Source organism: Schistocerca nitens, chromosome 8 (genome assembly GCF_023898315.1).
Source record: "Schistocerca nitens isolate TAMUIC-IGC-003100 chromosome 8, iqSchNite1.1, whole genome shotgun sequence".
NCBI classification, from domain to species: domain Eukaryota; kingdom Metazoa; phylum Arthropoda; class Insecta; order Orthoptera; family Acrididae; genus Schistocerca; species Schistocerca nitens.
The window spans coordinates 244796480-244811605 of NC_064621.1; the positions used below are offsets into that span (position 1 = coordinate 244796480).

The 15126-nt window shown below is 39.7% G+C and overlaps 1 protein-coding gene across 1 annotated transcript in view; it reads right to left on the minus strand.

Annotated features, from left to right (window-relative positions):
* Nucleotides 1–15126, minus strand: part of LOC126199504 (uncharacterized) — a 108015-nt gene that overhangs the window by 73033 nt on the left and 19856 nt on the right. Inside the window, exon 3 of the mRNA XM_049936427.1 lies at nucleotides 11449–11734. Coding sequence (XP_049792384.1) covers nucleotides 11449–11734 — 286 coding nt within the window. The remainder of the gene's footprint in view (nucleotides 1–11448; nucleotides 11735–15126) is intronic.

Here is a 15126-nt window from a genome sequence, read left to right on the forward strand (position 1 = left end):
CACGTGAATCACCTGAGAACAAATTACAGCTCAGCCAATGCACAGCCCTTTTATACCTTGTGTACGTGATACTACCGCCATCTGTATAAGTGCATATCGCTGTCCCACGACTTTTGCCACCTCACTGTAGAAATAAGAGAACTCAGCTGGGATATTGTACTGAGAGAAGAAACGTACTTGGCGGACACAGTCGAAAGTCACTCGTAAACCACACCCGGACAACAGGAGTGGAAGAACGATGATGACGTTCGAGAGCATTTCATATCCAGTACACAAGTTCCTTCAGTCAGGCCGGGAAGAGATGGAGGATGGCTCAAATGGCTCTGAGCACTATGGGACTCAACTGCTGAGGTTATTAGTCCCCTAGAACTTAGAACTAGTTAAACCTAAACATCACAAACATCCATGCCCGAGGCAGGATTCGAACCTGCGACCGTAGCGGCCTTGCGGTTCCAGACTGCAGCGCCTTTAACCGCACGGCCACTTCGGCCGGCGAGATGGAGGATGAAGTTCGTGCATAAAAACATTCATTCTCAGAAACGAATGACAATGTGCAAATAGTGAAGTGCCTTGTTCGATCAGATCGTCGATTAACGGTGAATATGATCAGCGATACATAAAGCTGTACCATAGGTGCAACCACAACGGCGGGGTATCAGTTGAGAGGCCAGACAAAAGTGTGCTTCCTGAAGAGGGGCAGCAGCCTTTTCAATAGTTGCAGGGGCAACAGTCTGAATGACTGACTGATCTGGCCTTGTAAAATTAACCATAACTGCCTTGCTGTGCAGGTACTGCGAGCGGCTGAAAGCAAAGGGGAAACTACAGCCGTAATTTTTCCCGAGGGCATGCAGCTTTACTGTATGGTTCAATGATGATGGCGTCCTCTCGGTTAAAATATTCCGGATGTAAAATAGTCCCCCATTCGGATCTCCGGGCGGAGACTACTCAGGAGGACGTCGTCATTATGGGAAACCGAGCGAGGTGGCGCAGTGGTTAGCACACTGGACTCGCATTCGGGAGGACGACGGTTCAATCCCGTCTCCGGCCATCCTGATTTAGGTTTTCCGTGATTTCCCTAAATCGTTTCAGGCAAATGCCGGGATGGTTCCTTTGAAAGGGCACGGCCGATTTCCTTCCCAATCCTTCCCTAACCCGAGCTTGCGCTCCGTCTCTAATGACCTCGTTGTCGACGGGACGTTAAACACTAACCACCACCACCACCATTATGGGAAACAAAACTGGCATCCTGCGGATTGGAGCGTGGAATGTCAGATCCCTTAATCGGGCAGGTGGGTTACAAAATTTAAAAAGGGAAATAGATTAAAGTTAGATATAGTCGAGATTGGTGAAGTTAGTTGGCAGGAGGAAAAAGACTTCTGGTTAGATAAATACAGTGTTATAAATACAAAAATAGGGGTAATACAGGAGTACGTTTAATAATGAATAATAAAACAGCAGCACGGGTAAGCTATTACGAAGAGCATAGTGAAAGCATTGTTGTAGCCAAGATAGACACGAAACCCTCGCCTATCACAGTAGCATATAACTAGCTCCGCAGATGTCGAAGAGATTGAAAAAATGCATGATGAGACAAAAGAAATTACTCAGATAGTGAAGCGAGATGACAATTTAATAGTCATGGGAGACTGGAATTCGATAGCAGGGAAACGATGAGAATGAAAAGTAGTAGGTGAATCTGGACTGGGGATAACGGATGAAGGAGGGAGCCGCCTGGTAGAATTTTGCACAGAGCATAACTTAATCATAGCTAACATTTGGTTTAAGAGTCATGAAAGAAAGTTGTATACGTGAAAGAGGCCTGAAGACACTGGAAGGTTTCAGATAGATTATATAATGGTAAGACAGAGATTTAGGAACGAGGTTTTAAATTGTAAGACATTTCCAGGGACAGCTGTCGATACTGACTACAATCTATTGTTATAAACTGTAGATTAAAACTGAAGAGACTGCAAAAAGGCGGGAATTTGAGGAGATGGGACCTAGATAAAATGAAAGAACGAGACGCTGTAGCGAGGTTCAGAGAAAGCATTAGGTAACGATTGACAAGAAGGGGGAAAAAAATACAGTACAAGAAGAATGGATTGCTTTGAAAGTTAAAATAGTGAGGACAGCAGAGGATCAAATAGGTAAAAAGACGAGGGCTAGTGGAAATTCTTGGGCAACAGAAGAGACATGGAATTTAATTGATGAGAAGAGAAAATATAGAACTTAGTAAATGAAGCAGGCAAAAAGGTATGCAAACGTCTCAAAAAAGAGGACATGAAGTGTAAAATAGCTAAGCAGGGATGGCTAGAGGACAAATGTAAGGATGTAGAGGCATATCTCACTAGGAGTAAGATAGATATTGCCTTAAAGGAGAATTAAAGAGACCTTTGGAGAAAAGAGAACATCAAGAGCTTTGATGGAAACCCAGTTCTAAGCAAAGAAGGGAAGGCAGAAAGGTGGAAGGAGTACAGAGAGGGTCTGTACAAGGGCGATGTACTTGAGGGCAATATTATGGAGATGGAAGAGGATGTAGCTGAAGATGAAATGGGAGATATGATACTGTGTGAAGAACACTGAAAGACCTAAGTCGAAACAACGCTTCGGGAGTAGACAACTTTCCATTAGAACTACTGATAGCCTTGGAAGACACAGCCATGACAAAACTCTACAATCTGGTGAGCAAGATGTATGAGACAGGCGAAATACCCTCAGAGTTCGAGAAGAATATAATAATTCCAATCCCAAAGGAAGCAGGTGTGGTTCCGTATATTGGGTTATTTTCAGAATACAATGCTCCTGTACTATACAATACATCAGTGTAATTTGATAAATCAACTGAATCGAATTTCTCATCCATATCATCCATAGTAATATGCTTTTTAGTTAAAAGATTCATTAAAGCATCGGTTGCTTCATACATCTTTTCATCAACTGTTAATTTATCTCCTTCAAATGTTACTGGTAATGTTTCTATATATTAAAAGGCACCAAAAGGTGTATAATCCAATATACAGAACAACCAGTTGAACATGTCTGGATGAATGATGTCCATCAATTAATTGATAGTTTAGTTGTAATCCATGGAGAAGAATCAGCTGAAAACCAAAACTACCATAATGAAAAAGTTGACATAGCACAGATGTTAACAAATAAATGTAACGATTTCATAATTGGTACTCAAAAAGTAATTCCATATTTAATTATATTTTTTAATACTCTTCCTCACACATTTTAGAAAAGTGATAAACATGGAAATGACTAGTCAATTGGGCTTTAAATAATTTACCATGGCCAGAGACGCATTTACCAGGATTTTCGTACTGCAGACCCTTCATTAAACTTGAAGATAGACTAGCACGTGATGATCCAGGAATTAATCCATTAGATGAAGCTTGCAAACAACATGATATTGTCTATTATGATCATAAAAATTTAGAATCTAACCAGCAATAAGATAAAGAACTTCAATTAGCAATGAAAGAAATAATGCATGTAAGTCATGCTTCTTTAGGTGAAAAAATTGCTGCAACTGTAGTTAGAGAAATAATGTGTGGAAATAGAAAATTAAGAATGGGCTTAGATTTGGATGATAATGGATGGGGAGTTTAAAACAGTGTTTATCAGTTGCAATTATAAAGCCAATGGATTATCATATTTTATTTCAGTGTATTCAAGATCATCGAACATTGTCTTTTCTTTATAATGCATGGTTTAAAGCAAAAGATGTTGCTGAAATATTAGAATATAAAGATACAAACCAAGCAATTAGAAAGATGTAGATGCACATGATACTAATGTATTAGAAAATTTTAGACCTGTCCACCACACAGGCCTAACTTATAATGAAAAGTTTTGAATGAAGCACAAAATATCGTTTGTAATTGAATAATCCATGGTTTAAAGCTAAAGATCGTGCAGAAATTTTACAATATAAAGACACTGATAAAGCAAGTAGAAATAATGTAGGTGTTGAAGATAAGACAAAATATGCAGATATTTTGGGGGCTGCGTCCCAGGGGGTCTAACTTATAATAATAAAGAACCACATTTATCAGCAAGAATAAGGTGTAAGTGACTCTCTGCCTCCAGAAAAGAAATAAAAAAATAAATATGGTATTGCTGTTGATTACTGATGATATTTTATTATTTTTATATAATATTCCAGTGCCAAATATTTCACCCCTGAAAAATTTAGACAAAAGAGATTAAGATCAATTTCTGAAAGATATTTTTATACTTTATACATTATGGAATTTCAGGGTTGGCGAGTGAGAACCATGACAACCAAGTATAGTTTCTTCCACAGAAATACAACATCATGCATCAAGAACTGGAACATTGCGAACATACATGAGAAACACATAATAATATTTATGGAAAACTAGGGGTGAATGAATCGTTCACCTCTTCAAACATGCCATTCAGATGGTAAATTTTTACCCTGTGAAAATCTTAAACAAAATAAGATCTCTATAGATTAAATTATTAATCTCTGGAATTAAAACATCTTTAGTTTTGTGTTAATCTTTCCTGATGCTAAGTATTTAGGCCCTGGAATTACATACAAAAAAGCAAAATATCTTTAGTGATTAACACATTTTTCTCTTCGAATAAAGAAACCCAAATATCTCTAACCAACTTCCCAAATGTAATTGATAATTCTTTTTCTGAATAAATTCAAATATATTCAGATTAGGTGTTTCTGAACTAGTGACAACTGAAGATGTGTTTGTGATAGCTACACGGGTTCATTGATCAAAACATCTGAATTTTCGTTACCTCTTAAGGGGGACCAAATAGGTCATCATCAAATTTTAAGTGAACCAATATAATCCTTTTCCATTTGATTAAAATTTTCAGTGGTCAAATTTTTATCTCCTGGAATTCCATACAAAAAACATAAAATATCATTGGGAATTACGACATTCTTCTCTTCAGACATCCATAATATTGACGTAAATAAGCTAATGAATGAATATCTCAATAAATGGACATGCTCAAGTGTAAAAAACGTGAAATTGAAAAGTCAGTGGATAATTTTTATCCACACAAGTGCACAAAGGATAATTATTCAAACATATGTAAAGAATGTGAAAAGAGCTATAGCAAAGATACCTACAATAATAATAGAGTTCTTTGTGTATGTGGAAAATATATTAAAACTAAATAATTTAAGAAACAAGCAAATTTCGAGTGATGAGCATCCAGAATATTATTGTCAATGGAAAAACTAAGAAGAAGAAATTGATGCTAATTCTAAAAATTGTATTGGTTGTAAAGAAGTTAAAAGTTTTAGTTGTTTTTACCTAAATTTACCATCAAAGGACAAACACTCAAGTAGGTGCAAGAGTTGTCTTCAAGGTTATTATAAACAATGGCAGATGTTAAATAAAATTAATAGAGTTTAAAGTGATGAAGAACATTCTATAAATAAAGAATGAATAAGCAGTAAAAATGTACTGGTTGTCAAGAAATTACAGATTTTAGTTGTTTCTACAAAAACAAGGACAAACACTCAAGTAGATACAAGCCTTGTCAACTAGAAGAAAGACAGAAAAGAAAAATAACGTGTATGTGTGGAAAAGAAATAGTTAAAAGCGATCTCAAAAAACATTTGGCGATAAATGATACACAAAACTAACTGAAAATGAAATTACTACATTGGAAACTTTTTTACAAATCTGTTTTCTGACCTTAATAAATGTAATTAACTTAATTGTTTCAAATAATCTGCCACATCCTACAAGGATTCTCGATAATTGAAAGTATCTGAACTAAAAGCTAGAGCAAAGAACCATGGTATTAGAGGATACACAACATTAAATAACTAATAATTAATTAATTAAATTGAGTTACAGGAGTTTCAATTTCATCCAGAATTCTTCCAAAAGACTAGAGCAAAACCAAAATGTGTACCTAATATAAATCATTTTTACAGATTTGATTATGTCATTACTGAAAAATCTCGACCACCTAGAGAGGAGAAAATAGTGAGACTAGAACAGATTTATCTGTTCAGTAGCAAACTATTTGAGCAGGAAGAAGGGGCCAAACCAATAAAAAATGATTTATTTGAAATTAAAGAAATTATATCGTGATTTAATAAAAAAATTTAAAGCATGGTCTGTTGACAACAAAATTTTGTTTAACGATATTAATATTGCCAAAGTCGATACCATAAGTGAGAAAACAGATTACATAACGAAAGCAATCAATTCTATGGTGTTGTTGTTGTTGTGGTCTTCAGTCCTGAGACTGGTTGGATGCAGCTCTCCATGCTACTCTATCCTGTGCAAGCTTCTTCATCTCCCAGTACCTACTGCAGCCTACATCCTTCTGAATCTACTTAGTGTATTCATCTCTTGGTCTCCCTCTACGATTTTTACCCTCCACACTCCACTCCAATACTAAATTGGTGATCCCTCGATGCCTCAGAACATGTCCTACCAACCGATCCCTTCTGCTAGTCAAGTTGTACCACAAGCTCCTCTTCTCCCCAATTCTATTCAATACCTCCTCATTAGTTATGTGGTCTACCCATCTAATCTTCAGCATTCTTCTGTAGCACCACATTTCGAAAGCTTCTATTCTCTTCTTGTCTAAACTATTTATCGTCCATGTTTCACTTCCATACATGGCTACACTCCATACAAATACTTTCAGAAACGACTTCCTGACACCTAAATCTACACTCGATGTTAACAAATTTTTCTTCTTCAGAAACGCTTTCCTTGCCATTGCCAGTCTACTTTTTATATCCTCTCTACTTCGACCATCATCAGTTATTTTGCTTCCCAAATAGCAAATCTCCTTTACTACTTTGAGTGTCTCATTTCCTAATCTAATTCCCTCAGCATCAACCGACTTAATTCGACTACATTCCATTATCCTAGTTTTGCTTTTGTTAATATTCATCTTATAACTTCCTTTCAAGATACTGTCCATTCCGTTCAACTGCTCTTCCAAGTCCTTTGCTGTCTCTGGCAGAATTACAATGTCATCGGCGAACCTCAAAGTTTTAATTTCTTCTCCGTGGATTTTAATTCCTACTCCGAACTTTTCTTTTGTTTCCATTATTGCTTGCTCAATATACAGATTGAATAACATCGGGGATAGGCAACAACCCTGTCTCACTTCCTTCCCAACCACTGCTTCCCTTTCATACCCCTCGACTCTTATAACTGCCATCTGGTTTCTGTACAAATTGTAAATAGGCTTTCGCTCCCTATATTTTACCCCTGCCAGCTTCAGAATTTGAACGAGAGTATTCCAATCAACATTGTCAAAAGCTGTCTCTAAGTCTACAAATGCTAGAAACGTAGGTTTGCCTTTCCCTAATCTTTCTTCTAAGATAAGTCGTAGGGTCAGTATTGCCTCACGTGTTCCTACATTTCTATGGAATCCAAACTGATCTTCCCCGAGGTCCGCTTCTACCAGTTTTTCCATTCGTCTGTAAATAATTCGCGTTAGTATTTTGCATCTGTGACTTATTAAACTGATAGTTCGGTAATTTTCACATCTGTCAACACCTGCTTTCTATGGGATTGGAATTATTATATTCTTCTTGAAGTCTGTGGGTATTTCGCCTGTCATACATCTTGCTCACCAGATGGTAGAGTTTTGTCATGACTGGCTCTCCCAAGGCCATCAGTAGTTCTAATGGAATGTTGTCTACTCCCGGGGCCTTGTTTCGACTCAGGTCTTTCAGTGCTCTGTCAAACTCTTCACGCAGTATCTTATCTCCCATTTCATCTTCATCTACATCCTCTTCCATTTCCATAATATTGTCGTCGAGTACATCGCCCTTGTATAGACCCTCTATATACTCCGTCCACCTTTCTGCCTTCCCTTCTTTGCTTAGAACCGGGTTTCCATCAAAGCTCTTGATATTCATACAAGTGGTTCTCTTTTCTCCAAAGGTCTCTTTAATTTTCCTATACGCAGTATCCATCCTACCCCTAGTGAGATAAGCCTCTACATCCTTACATTTGTCCTCTTGCCATCCCTGCTTAGCCATTTTGCACTTCCTGTCGATCTCATTTTTGAGACGTTTGTATTCCTTTTTGCCTGCTTCATTTACTGCATTTTTATATTTTCTCCTTTCATCAATTAAATTCAGTATTTCTTCTGTTACCCAAGGGTTTCTACTAGCCCTCGTCTTTTTACCTATTTGATCCTTTGCTGCCTTCACTATTTCATCCCTCAAAGTTACCCATTCTTCTTCTACCGTATTTCTTTCCCCCATTCCTGTCAGTTGTTCCCTTATGCTCTCCCTGAAACTCTGTACAACCTCTGGTTCTTTCAGTTTATCCAGGTCCCATCTCCTTAAATTCCCACCTTTTTGCAATTTCTTCAGTTTTAATCTACAGTTCATAACCAATAGATTGTGGTCAGAGTCCACATCTGCACCTGGAAATGTCTTACAATTTAAAACCTGGTTCCTAAATCTCTGTCTTACCATTATATAATCTATCTGATACCTTTTAGTATCTCCAGGGTTCTTCCATGTATACAACCTTCTTTCATGATTCTTAAACCAAGTGTTAGCTACGATTAAGTTATGCTCTGTGCAGAATTCTATCAGGTGGCTTCCTCTTTCATTTCTTAGCCCCAATCCATATTCACCTACTATGTTTCCTTCTCTCCCTTTTCCTACTACCGAATTCCAGTCACCTATGACTATTAAATTTTCGTCTCCCTTCACTATTTGAATAATTTCTTTTATCTCTTCATACATTTCATCAATTTCTTCATCATCTGCAGAGCTAGTTGGCATATAAACTTGTACTACTGTAGTAGGCGTGGGCTTCGTGTCTGTCTTAGCCACAATAATGCGTTCACTATGCTGTTTGTAGTAGCTTACCCGTACTCCTAATTTTTTATTCGTTATTAAACCTACTCCTGCATTACCCCTATTTGATTTTGTATTTATAACCCTGTATTCACCTGACCAAAAGTCTTGTTCCTCCTGCCACCGAACTTCACTGATTCCCACTATATCTAACTTTATCCTACCCATTTCCCTTTTTAAATTTTCTAACCTACCTGCCCGATTAAGGGATCTGACAATCCACGCTCCAATCCGTAGAATGCCAGTTTTCTTTCACCTGATAACAACGTCCTCCTGAGTAGTCCCCGCCCGGAGATCCGAATGGGGGACTATTTTACCTCCGGAATATTTTACCCAAGAGGATGCCATCATCATTTAATCATACAGTAAAGCTGCATGCCCTCAGGAAAAATTACGGCTGTAGTTTCCCCTTGCTTTCAGCTGTTCGCAGCACCAGAACAGCAAAGCTATTTTGGTTAGTGTTCCAAAGCCAGATCAGTCAATCATCCAGACTGTTGCCCCTGCAACTACTGAAAAGGCTGCTGCCCCTCTTCAGGAACCACACGTTTGTCTGGCCTCTCAACAGATACCCCTCCGTTGTGGTTGCACCTACGGTACGGCTATCTGTATCGTTGAGGCACACAAGCCTCCCCACCAACGCCAAGGTCCATGGTTCATCGGGGGGAATTCTATGGTATATGTAGCTAAGAAGATAACTGATTTTAGGAAAGTACATAAGCTGGATATAAAGACCAATTACCCAAAACTGTTTTACCCAATTACCACCGGATATAATGCATCGAATAACAATCGAGAATCTGTTCACGTTTTGTGCAATAAAATGAGAAATATCTTAACATGAGACTGTTGATATAGCAGATACATCATTTAATATTCAAATGTTAGAAAATCCTAGAGGTAGTAGCGATAATGGTAGAAAAATAATAAATCAAACTGAAGACAAAAACACTAAGAGATGTATCACAAGAATTAAAAATGATGATAATCTGTGCTGCCCTAGAGCAGTAATAGTTGCATTAACATACCATACAAATAATATTTTGGACAGAGAACCATAGGTGAGATTAAGTCAATTAGAGAAGGTGATAAATATAAATTATAAAAAGAGTTAACTGACATATTATGTTACAGACGCGAAATTTAACCGACAGGAAGAAGATGCTGTGATATGTAAATGATTAGCTTTTCAGAGCATTCACACAAGGTTGGCGCCGGTGGCGACACCTACAACGTGCTGACATGAGGAAAGTTTCCAACTGATTTCTCATACACAAACAGCAGTTGACCGGCGTTGCCTGGTGAAACGTTGTTGTGATGCCTCGTGTAAGGAGGAGAAATGCGTACCATCACGTTTCCGACTTTGATAAAGGTCGGATTGTAGCCTATCGCGATTGCGGTTTATCGTATTGCGACATTGCTGCTCGCGTTGGTCGAGATCCAATGACTGTTAGCAGAATATTGAATCGGTGGGTTCAGGAGGGTAATACGGAACGCCGTACCGGATCCCAACGGCCTCGTATCACTTGCAGTCGAGATAACAGGCATCTTATGCGCATGGCTTTAACGGATCGTACAGCCACGTATCGATCCTGGAGTCAACAGATGTGGACGTTTGCAAGACAACAACCATCTGCACGAACAGTTCGACGTCGTTTGCAGAAGCATGCACTATCAGCTCGGAGACCATGGCTGCGCTTACCCCTGACGCTGCATCACAGACAGGAGCGCCTGCGATGGTGTACTCAACGACGAACCTGGGTGCACGAATGGCAAAACGTCATTTTTTCGGATGAGTCCAGGTTCTTTTACAGCATCATGATGGTGGCATCTATGTTTCACGACATTGCAGTGAACGCACATTGGAAGCGTGTATTCGTCATCGCTTCACTGGCGTGATGGTATGGGGTGCGATTGGTAACACGTCTCGGTCACCTCTTGTTCGCATTGACAGAACTTTGAACAGTGGACGTTACATTTCAGATGTGTTACGACCCGTGGCTCTACCCTTCATTCGATCCCTGCGAAACCCTACATTTCAGCAGGATATTGCACGACCGCATGTTGCAGGTCCTGTACGGGCCTTTCTGGATATAGAAAATGTTCGACTGCCCTGGCCAGCACATTCTCCAGATCTCTCACCAACTGAAAACGTCTGGTCAATGGTGGCCGAGCAACTGACTCGTCACAGTACGCCAGTCACTACTCTTGATGAACTATGGTATCGTGTTTAAGCTGCATGGGCAGTTGTACCTGTACACGCCATCCGAGCTCTGTTTGACTCAATGCCCAGGCGCATCAAGGCCGTTATTACGGCCAGAGGTGGTTGTTCTGGGTACTGATTTCTCAGGATCTATGCACCCAAATTGCGTGAAAATGTAATCACATGTCAGTTCTAGTATAATATATTTGTCCAATGAATACCCGTTTATCATTTGCATTTCTTCTTGGTGTAGCAATTTTTATGGCCAGTAGTCTACTTCCTAATCCTGCGACTGTTGTGAGCTGTGCAGCTTTCAAAGCACAGCATGTTTAGTTTATTTGGAGGATTATCAACTACCAAAGATCGAAATATGTGCGGTTAATAGCCTTACGTGAGTACATGCACCATTAGAGCTATACTGCGGCGAGGTATCCGAATGACCTTGGGTTGCCCCGTGGTGCCAGACGTGAGGAGCGCGATGGCGGGCCTCAGATTGTCTCCCTGCAGCGCCTGGGCGCTGCTCAGCAGCACTTGTAGAGCATCAGGCACTGCCTCGGCAGCCCCCAGCAGCTGGAGGGGGCACCCAGGCGGCCTGGCGTCGGAAGCGGTCTCGGCTGTCGGACGTTCGCACATCACTGCTGCTGGCTTCAGCTCCTGTAGCGCTCTGCGAAGGCTCTCTGCCACAAAAAGAAAACGAATTTGCCGTTTACATCACAAATATGTACGATCATGATGAAATGAAATAGAAATTCTGACATCGGCCACGATCAGCCACTGAAATGAGTTCGGCGGCAACAAGTGGAAATTTGTGCCGTACTGGGACGACAGCCGGCCTGTGTGGCCAAGCGGTTTTAGGTGCTTCAGTCTGGAACCGCGCGACCGATACTGTCGCAGGTTCGAATCCTGCCTCGGGCATGAATGAGTGTGAGGTCCTTAGGCTAGTTAGGTTTATGCAGTTCTAAGTTCTAGGGGACTGATGACCTCAAATGTTGAGTCCCATAGTGCTCAGAGCCATTTGAACCATTTGAGCCGGGACGCCAACCCGGATGTCCCGTTTTACATGAGTGGTCGCCTTAACCGATTCAGCTATCCGAACACGCTTCCGGTCTACTCCAGTCCCAACTTGTAGCACGCTACTTACGTATTGTCGCATTTCTACACTCAGTTAAGAAATAACATTAGAAGGTTAAAGTTTAGCTGTTCTTACAAGTAAGCTATATGAACACCATTAAGTTAGGGGTACTAGTGACCTTTAAGGTCATCAACTTTAAGGGAACGAGAGACGAATATTAGGATTTAATGCCTCGTTGATAATGAAGCCATTAAGACTGGGCACGATTCGAGAATGGGAAAGATCAGGACGAAACAGACGATGATATTTCCTAAGGGACCATCCTGCCGTCCATCACAATCAAATTTAGAGAAACAAGTGCCAGAGACGAGCATCACGCGGTATCATATTTTTGAAGTACCATAGTAAGAAACTGGCATGTATTCATTAGAGAAGGAACTCAAAGTTTTATAGTTGGTTCAGCAGATATATTAGTGGCACAGAAAGTTGAAAAGTTGGGCATTTCACTGGCTGCCTGCATCACAAAAAGCTCTGTTATTTCAAGATATTATTGAACTGACAGAAAAGAAACATAAAATTGTTGGAAAACTGAACATTAGTCATGGCTCTATGCACTACATTATTCGCAACCTTACGGACCATTACAAAGCTGTTCTCAGCTGGGTACCAAATCATTACTCAACTGAAAGGACATAATTTGGAACATCTTCAGGATATCTGTGAAGAAGAGTTCAACTTTATGACACTAAAGGAAATGACAAGAAAAAAAAGCTAGTGTTGCCATTGACGCTACGCTCTGGTATACACTATACTCACTTAGACAACAAAGGAAGAAACACGAATAACAGCATTTGTCTTTATGGAAACACGAGAAATCTTATAGCTCTTGTAGCTATGATAGTAATGTTTACACTCTTTTGGGCCTCCAATGATATATTCTGTTCTACTTAGCTATGATTTCAATTCTGAAGCCAGATGAAATCGCGCGTTTTGTTGTGTACTGGCATATTATTTTATCATAAGATTGTGAGACAATACACAGTCGATTTACATTAGGAAAATGCATTCTGATTACCGAACTGATCTTGCTTATTCGCCGGCTTATTCGCCGGGCACCAACGACTCTTCGAACAGTTTTGGGCAATTTTTCAAGTCAAAGAAGTGCTAACTAAGTTGTTACTCAGTCAGTCTGTCACTGCCAATCTTATCGTTGATATCGTTTCACCTTGAATTTTAATCCCTTTCCTGAACCTTTCTTTTATTTCCGTCATTGCTTTTTCGCAGTGTATTTAGAACAGAAGAGGCGAAAGACTGCATCCCTGTCTTACACCCATTTTTATCCGAGTACTTCGTATTTGGTGTACCAGTCTTGATGTTGCTCTCGGTTCTTGTACATAGCCTATAGCTTATAGCTATTTTTCTCAAAATTTCGAACATCTTGCACCATTTTACATTGTCGAATGCTTTTTACAGATCGACGAACTCTATGAACGTATCTTGATGTTTCTTCAGTCTTGCTTCCATTATCAACCGCAACGCCAGAACTGCCTCTCTGGTGCCTTTATCGTCATCTAACAGACCCTCAATTTTCCATTCTTCTGTACATTTTTCTTGTCAGCAGCTTTGATGCATGAGATGTTATGCTGATGTTACGATACTTTTCGCACTTATATGCCCTTGCTTTCTTTGTAATTTGAGTATGATGTTTTTTCGGAACTCTGATAGCATATCGTCAGTTTTATACATTCTAAACACCAACGTGAATACTCGTTTTATGGAAAATTGCTCTACTGATTCTAGGAATTGCGGAGAAATGTTATCTATCCCTTCCACCTTATCTGATCTTCTGTCGTCAAAAGCTCTTTTAAATTCTTCTTCTATCACGTTATCATACAAGTCATCTCCCCCCTCCCGCTCCCCCCAATAGAGGTCTTCAATGTATAATTTCCACCTATACGTTCTCTCCTCTTCATTTAACAGTGGAATTCCCATAGCGCTCTTAGTGTTACCGGCCTTGCTTTTTATTTTACCGAAGACTGTTTTGTCTTCGCTATATGCTGAGTCAGTCCTTCCGAGAATCATTTCTTTGTCTATTTCTTCACATTTTTCATGCAGCCATTTCGTTTTAGCTTCCCTGCTCTTCCTATTTATTTCGTTCCTTACTGACTTATATTTTTCTTCACAATTTTGAACTCCTTCTGAAGTATTGCTTCTGTTATCCATGGTTTCTTCACATTTACCGTCATAGTACCTACGTTTTTCTTCCCAACTTCTGTGATCGTCCTTTTTAGATATGTCCATCCCACTCCAACTGAGCTGCCAACTAAATTATTCAGTTTCTATAGCCTCAGAGAACTTATCTAATATCTGATTTCGGGATCTCTGCCTGACCATGTTGTAGCCTAACTGTAACCTCCCCGTATGTCCCGGCCTTTTCCCAGGTATACCTCCTTCTAAGGTGATGCTTGAACAGAGTATTCGTTATTACTAGCTGAAATTTATTACAGAATGCAGTCTTTCTCCTCTCTCGTTCATGCTACCAAACCCATATTCTCCTGTAACGCTATAGTCCCTTTCCTACAACCGCGTTCCAATCCCCCATGACTATTAGATTTTCATCTCCCTTTATGTACTGAACTACCCGTTCGACATCCTCATGTACTTTATCTCTCTCTTCATCCTCTGCTTGAGACATGGGCATGTACACTTGAACCATTGTTGTCGGTGGTGGTTTGCTGTCAGTTCTGATGAGAATAACCCTATCACTGATCTTCTCACAGTAACCCAATATCTCTGCCCTACCTTCCTACTCATAACGAATCCTTCTTCCGTTATACCATTTTCTGCTGTCTCTGATATTACCCTATACTCATCTGATCTGAAATCATTGTCTTCTTTCTATTTCACTTCACATACTATATAACTAGACTGAGCCTCTTTACTTTTTCAGATTTTCTAGCTTTCCTACCACGTTCAAACTTTTGACATTCCATGCCC